This window comes from Perkinsus marinus (assembly GCF_000006405.1).
Source record: "Perkinsus marinus ATCC 50983 genomic scaffold scf_1104296955874, whole genome shotgun sequence".
NCBI classification, from domain to species: domain Eukaryota; phylum Perkinsozoa; order Perkinsida; family Perkinsidae; genus Perkinsus; species Perkinsus marinus.
Window position 1 is genome coordinate 867,119 of NW_003207677.1, and position 6,700 is coordinate 873,818.

Consider the following 6,700-nt stretch of genomic DNA (forward strand, 5'->3'; position numbering starts at 1 on the left):
CACTCACAGAATGGCATAGCTGCCCCAAATGGTCATCTCACTAAACAGGAAATTAGCGAGTGAAAGGACCAATCTGAATGTAGGCAAGATTTTAGGGGAAAACTCGTACACTGTCTAACATATATCTACACCTTATATACCGAGATTGATGGTACAGGCTCCTTGCAAGGCTACTTAGTCGTGGGATATGATCTATCACGAAGAATAACGACAGATTTCATACAACGTTATCATCATCTTTTCATGGAAATCATTTTACGGTAGTGGTTCATTACTTTAACAAGCTTTCATCCTTCTTTTCTCATAGAAACATACTTATACACCATGGAGGGTTACAATGGAAATGAGTGGAATATACGTTCACTCCCCTTGCTGATAGATCATCAGTGTGGACTCGGCACGCTGAAGAGTAAGAGGCCTTTCGAAAAGGCCGGCGCGCTGGATCTGAGGCTATCGATCACGTGATCGATTTGAATAATCTTCCGTGCTGGGCGACGGCCTGACCCTCCAGACGTTGTTGTGTACTTCTAACTACCATCGCCATCATGTGTGAGCTCGTCGCCAAATATGATGCTAAGACCGTCAAGGACGTTCCCGCTGAGCTTTTCATCAAGGCTTTTGCTGCCCACCTGAAGGCTCAGGGTCAGATGGAAGTTCCCAAGGTACTACCATTACCACCTATTTTCACAACTCAATTCTTATCATCGTTCTCCTCTCTTCAGTGGGCCGAGTACATCAAGACCGGCACTCAGCGTGAGCTCGCCCCCTATGATGATGACTATCTTTACATCCGCGCTGCCGCCATTGCTCGCCGAATGTAACGACGACATCTCCGGAATAGCATTTTTTCAAAGTGGACTTCTCAGTTACATCCGCCCCAACATCGGTGTCGGTGCTCTCCGTAAAATTTTCGGCATGAAGTCTAACTCCGGCACTTGCCGTACTCACTTCACTCTCGGTGCTGGCAAGATCAACAGGTAGTAACATAAACTCGGGCAGATCGGATACACCATTATGATTGGTTATAATTAACTAACATTTTCACAGGTTCTTGCTCCAGCAGTTAGAAAAGATGGGTTTCATCGCGCAGAGTGACGCCATGAAGGGTGGTCGTATCATCACCTCACTGGGCCGCCAGACTCTCGACACTGTCGCCGTGCAAGCCGCTAAGGCCGCCAAGCCTGCCGTTGAGGAAGAGGAGGAGGCCCAGCCTGCTGAAGAGGAAGTTGCTCAGGAGTAATCAGCATCATCAACAATGATGATGGAACAGCTCTAGCAATGATGGTTATAACAATGGGTCGTCAGAAGAGCAGCTTCACAACAATCATTACTCTTGCGTTCAGTGTTAATTGTTGGGTATTGATTTTTTGGAACTCAAGAACACAAGTATAGGAGTACTCAGAAAGCGGTGATTTCTCATCGTCGTAATCAGCATAATTACGTTGTTAATGGAGTATCTATGAGAAAAAGATCAAATAAGATGAAATAATTCCGTGGTGTTACACTCTTCAACTGGGCGGCCATAACTGTGGATTGGTCTATTCTGGCATCGATATCCTCATCAACCTCACCAATGGACACTCTGAGAATAACAATATGCTGCATACTTCTGAAGAATCAATATTCTACTACAAGATGTAAACACACTATACTCTAGCTGATAAGCGACTTAGTCTATCGAGAAACATCTCACAGAATCACGACTACTATCAAGTGTTGGAGGATACTATTGTAGCAGCATTCAATATCATTAGTACAGTCTAGGAGCATCGCCTCGTGTGCGATTATACGAGTAGTAATTGGAGTTATTACACATCGTCGCCTCTAACGAGGTAGAGGCCGTGATGAAGCGTCTCAACTCCTTCCACTGTAGAGTAAACCCTCTCCTTACATTCACTCAATACTACATTCAGCGACTGATCAAACCTGATAAGAACCCAAATGTGTGAATAATCAACTTCATTACTACCCGTTGAATTTCCCCAACAGCACTTTACCATCTGCTGTTACTAGAAGCACTTCAGTGTTGAGCATAGGCTCGAGCATTGACGAAGTGTTGGCGAGTGCGGTAGTGGGATGATGATGAGTAGTAGTAGCAGACGCCATTATGGAGAAGCACTAATACCGTAATCTGATCACATCCACAACGATAACTATCGCCTCGTTCTGGTGTTCAGTTGAATTGAAACTGCCGCATTTGGTGATATCAAAGTTCGTGTTATTCGAGATTGCTCATTAGACTGATTCCTATTTAGGATCTAAATAGGAGGAAAAGGGAAATGCTGTTGTTCAAATGGATGAGCATCGTTTCCCGTATGGACGACCGACTGATAAGGAACTCCAAAAACGTACAAGAAAACCGCTAAAATGTGAACTTCAGCCTCCTCATAAAAGGAGTTAATATTATTTTAATGTTAGTAATACTTCTTTTCTGAAAGAACTTCTTTTTTAGAAAGAAATGAACAACGACAACAACGGAGAGATAACTGCCTCTAAAGAATACAATACGACAATGAAAATTCGGTGATAAAAAATATTACGATTTTTGCGTTTGATGAGATTTTCCTCTGAAAAATTTCGTGATTTTCATGCAGAGAGTTTATATGTTCTTATATCAACAGAAATCATCAGTGTGAGAAAATATGCACATGGTCAACTACACATATTGGTGACAATACGAAAATTCTGAGAGGAACTCCTTAATGGTTTCTACCCGAATTCGTATATAACATGGCGAACACATATTCCTCCAACACAACAGTGTCAACAGCAACAAAATAGTGCAGCAGTACCGGTATCATCAATAGTGTGAATCGGTGTTGAGTATAACGACCATAAAAGAGAGAGAACAATAATTTCAACGGAAACCTACACAGAAACAACCACGAAAAAACTAATCACCATCATTGTTGATGACACTGAGGGTTACCACCATCGTCGTGTCCTGAAAAAAATCGAAAATTTCCGCATTTTTTTCTTATTTTTTCCCTCCTACCTCTCCTTTTGTAATTCGCTTCTCTTTCTTTTGATCGCCTCTCCTCATTTTCAATTCGCTTCTTCAAGACTTCACTCTCAGTATTACTCAACCGTTGGGCATACAACGTATGAGACTTCTTCCCAGGACGTTTTTTCTGTACTTTTTCCTCTGCAGTTTTCGTTTCTTCTTTTTTAGTAGAATCACTACTACCAGTAGTATTATTATTATCCCCATTTTCATCATCACCCGTTTTCGAATTGAACCAACTTTTCACCGATTCGATGATACTTTTACTACCGCTCTCCCCAGCATTTTCCGGAGTCTTCACATTTTCCTCCTCAACTTTTGGTAGTGTATTTGCTATACTCTCCTTAATTCTGATCCGATCGTCTTGAGGAATATCCGATAACGCTGTTGGAAATGCAACGTTGAAGCGGATGTACCTACAAGTATGCTTCCAAAACCGATTCATTACAATAATGATGATAACAAAATATAAAAAAATGGGATAGAACTAGTAAATGACCTCTGCCGTTTCCCCAATGTGTAAACTACCTGGCGAACTTGAGTTTTACCAGTGAAACTCATAGTCAAGAAAATGAAAAAGCACGAGCTTATACAAATTTCGTCAAAAAGTACAAAAATTTTGCGCTGCAGAAACATTATACAACATATCTCGGCGCACGAATTTCTTTCTTGCGATAATTCATAGTTTCGAATATTCAGCCGGTCAATACTCAGATGAAGTCAAGAATTAACTATAATATTCCACTGTAAAATACTCATATAATTATAAATTCCGATAGTCATAAACATCCGAGTTCTGATCATAGTAAGAACTCCTAAGATGGCAAACACACAATCACCCACAAATTCCGTCACCATTTCGCACTACAGGAGATCTACACGTATTGATGAAAATGAGGAAATTTTGAGAAATTTGTAAATTTCCAACATATTTTCCATTTTCATTATTACATATCTCCATATTTGCCCCGCTTATTATCAACAGCAGCATTAGCAGGTACAGGCATCCCCATGCCCTTCAAGATCCACATATCACCAGGACGGACCACAGCTCTACTATCATTACTCTCAACCTCATATGAATTACCATCTAGGTGCCTCAAAGGGAATGAGAAACCACACAGAGCCTCAGCCAATGTAATGCTTCTGTCCAAAACCAAATCGTGAGAGAGTCTATGCGCAAACTGCGAAGGTGATGATGATGATGATGTGGACGGCACAAGAGTAATAACAACATCACCAGTTTGATGTTGGACTCTCTCAGATGCTTTACCAGGGAAGGTGATAGTATGATAATCTTCAACACCAGGAGGAACACTAACCGTTAAAATTTCCTCCTCTTTTGTATACCCCTTGCCGTTGCAAGCCTTACAAAGCGCATCTTTAGGTATCTTACACCCCTCCCCTTTGCATGCTGGACAAGGTGATTGCTGTTGAAATAAAGTATATCCCATTTGTCGAGTTTCAACAACAATTCCAGTACCATCGCACCGAGTGCAGGGATCGAACCTGTGCGCGCCGAAACCGTCACAAGAAGTACACTTCTTCTCCCGAACATGTTTAACCCGCTGAGTAAACCCTTTATAAAGCTGCTCTAGTGTCACTGGCATCGCATAAGTAACATCTGGTGTTTTTCTTAAAACTTGCTCTTGTCCACCATAATGCGGTCTACGCCCACCACCACCAGCAGCGCCTCCAAACATCTGTGCGAATAGATCAAACGGATCTTGAAATCTGAATGAAACTATTATGCTCTACTATGGTAGTAGTAGTAGTAGTAGTAGTAGTAGTAGTAGTAGTGGTATTACCCCGCAGCACCAGCGAACGGGTTTCCACCAGGACCAGCCCCACCAGGAGAAGGGCCACCGCCGTTCAGCCCCTCCTCACCGTACTGGTCGTAAATACGTCGCTTATCCGCATCGCTGAGGACTTCGTAACTGATGTAATGAAAATTATCACAAATTGTTGAAATTTTTTAACTTAATTTTCAGCGCGTGAGGGAAAAATATGAAAGAGCTGCGGAAAAAAAGTAAATTTTTTCCCTCCTTGTGCAACATCTACTAGAAAATTCATAAATATTTTCCAAAGGTTTCACTATTTTTCATTAACGTTCAAAACTTGTCATAATAGTGATATTACGCTTCTGAAATTTCCTTGAATTTTTCAGCATCTCCTTCCGGTCTGTCCGGGTGGTATCTAAAAACATCACCAATGCTCATGACATACCATAACATGATCTCAAAGTGAGTTTTAAATCATGACATCATTTCGCTGGAATGAAAAAAAACTAAGGCGTTTATAATAAGTTCGTCACGAACGCATGGAGAGTTTTGCTGTAGTGAACATAGTAGTGGGAAAATAAGTACATGCTCAACTACATGTGTTGATGACAATATGAAAATTCTGAGGAAATTTTGGGAAATTCTCAATACACTTTTGCCCGACTCTGTGTGAAAACTCCTATAAACTTGAGCTCAGCTGAGGAAAGCAAACATATATTCCAACACTGGGGAAATAAATATGATGATGAACAGAAATAACTCCTTACTTGAAAGCCATCTTTTTATACGCCTTTTTGACATCGCTTTCGGAAGCATCACGACTCAATCCCAGTAGTTTGTAATACGCATTATTATCGACCTGAAATGAATCTTACAAATCAACCTAGTAAAATATCTTACTGTTTTCCGTCGCGTTTGATACATCCTTTTCTGATCAGCACTGCTCATGAAGAGTGCCCGAGTTGGTGCTCTATTGTTGCATGATGCTATTCCACGACGGCTCGGCCTGGTTGTTGGCGGTGTGGGATTTGTCGGAGGAGTGGTATGAAGTGGTACTCGGCCAGCCAGAGAGGTAAGGCAGGTACGAGCAGTAGTGTATTCAATAGCACCCATAAGATGCTGTTGCTGTTGATATGGTAGGGAAGGTAACGGCATTTTATACTACCAATGATACCGGAAACTAAGAGTAATATTCACCGTTGAAGTGAAAGAGGAATTGCCCATGTTAGGTTATAAGATGAGCGATAAGTTTATGAATAGCAGTTGAACAAAGTATTCCCATTATGAACAGCTTGAATTGCCCACCCTAAGCGCCGCCAGATCCTTCATAATAGCGGCCCAGGTTCGATCCCCGGTGAAGTCATTTTTCTGCATTTTTATTGACCCTGTACGTCCTGAACAACCCGAATATATGAACTAACGCCGCCGGTTTAAGGAGATTGTGGAAGAAATAGAGAATATCAACACCAAACACAATAGTTGGTTCCTCTGCAAATTACTTCAAATTTGTGTCTGCGAACGGCGAGTGCGATAATAGTGAGCAGTCCTCACTGAGCACGCAAGTGCATGATGTTCATATAGTTTTTGTATTTTTCATTGCAAGTCTATGAGGAAAGTGCTAGACAGCGTCATTTTGGGGCTTTACCGTAACCATTTATGTGAGCCAATAAAACAACAGTATCAACAACAAGGGATATCGAATGAACTACCACTTGCTTCTTGCAGTGCTGTTATAATATAAGTTTGCTTTCCTCATCTGAGCTCAGAAGCTTCCCCACTAGTTATAGGAGTTTATATATGAATGTCACTAGAAATGTACGGAAGCCTACAGAGATTTCCCAAAAATTTTCACATATTTCCCCACGCTTTTCCCTTGTCATTTATCACTATGATTTACACAACATACCATGTTTTT

At 41.3% G+C, this 6,700-nt stretch overlaps 3 protein-coding genes across 3 annotated transcripts; 1 reads left to right on the plus strand and 2 right to left on the minus strand.

Annotated features, from left to right (window-relative positions):
* The first annotated feature begins 519 nt into the window (after positions 1–519).
* Pmar_PMAR020652 (40S ribosomal protein S19, putative) lies at positions 520–1,322 on the plus strand. Its single transcript, XM_002775626.1, has 4 exons — positions 520–662; positions 723–817; positions 867–977; positions 1,048–1,322. The coding sequence occupies exons 1-4, from the start codon at positions 546–548 to the stop codon at positions 1,238–1,240; spliced, it is 516 nt and encodes a 171-aa protein (XP_002775672.1). The 5' UTR covers positions 520–545; the 3' UTR covers positions 1,241–1,322.
* Positions 1,323–1,399: 77 nt separating this feature from the next.
* Positions 1,400–2,132, minus strand: Pmar_PMAR020653 (lsm1, putative). Its single transcript, XM_002775627.1, has 4 exons — positions 1,970–2,132; positions 1,813–1,926; positions 1,504–1,582; positions 1,400–1,457 (listed from the first exon to the last, which is right to left on the minus strand). Exons 1-4 carry the CDS (start codon positions 2,104–2,106, stop codon positions 1,446–1,448), a joined length of 342 nt encoding a protein of 113 aa, XP_002775673.1. The 5' UTR covers positions 2,107–2,132; the 3' UTR covers positions 1,400–1,445.
* A 654-nt stretch (positions 2,133–2,786) lies between these two features.
* Pmar_PMAR020654 (DNAJ domain protein, putative) lies at positions 2,787–5,733 on the minus strand (the record flags this gene model as incomplete). The annotated part of the gene is made up of 7 exons (XM_002775628.1): positions 2,787–2,944; positions 2,996–3,420; positions 3,956–4,730; positions 4,856–4,941; positions 5,144–5,200; positions 5,553–5,644; positions 5,686–5,733. The coding sequence occupies 7 exons, from the start codon at positions 5,731–5,733 to the stop codon at positions 2,904–2,906; spliced, it is 1,524 nt and encodes a 507-aa protein (XP_002775674.1). The 3' UTR covers positions 2,787–2,903.
* Between the last annotated feature and the right edge of the window lie 967 nt (positions 5,734–6,700).

What these genes read in the sequence shown, in the direction of transcription:
- Pmar_PMAR020652 (XM_002775626.1), top strand. Translation starts at nt 546, where the DNA reads ATGTGTGAGCTCGTCGCCAAATATGATGCTAAGACCGTCAAGGACGTT. An exon ending in GCCGCCATTGCTCGCCGAAT is followed by an intron (nt 818 to 866) that starts GTAACGACGACA and finishes TGGACTTCTCAG; the next exon opens with TTACATCCGCCCCAACATCG. An exon ending in GGTGCTGGCAAGATCAACAG is followed by an intron (nt 978 to 1,047) that starts GTAGTAACATAA and finishes ACATTTTCACAG; the next exon opens with GTTCTTGCTCCAGCAGTTAG.
- Pmar_PMAR020653 (XM_002775627.1), bottom strand. Translation starts at nt 2,106, where the DNA reads ATGGCGTCTGCTACTACTACTCATCATCATCCCACTACCGCACTCGCC. An exon ending in CTGTTGGGGAAATTCAACGG is followed by an intron (nt 1,927 to 1,969) that starts GTAGTAATGAAG and finishes GGTTCTTATCAG; the next exon opens with GTTTGATCAGTCGCTGAATG. An exon ending in CTCGTTAGAGGCGACGATGT is followed by an intron (nt 1,583 to 1,812) that starts GTAATAACTCCA and finishes TGTTATTCTCAG; the next exon opens with AGTGTCCATTGGTGAGGTTG.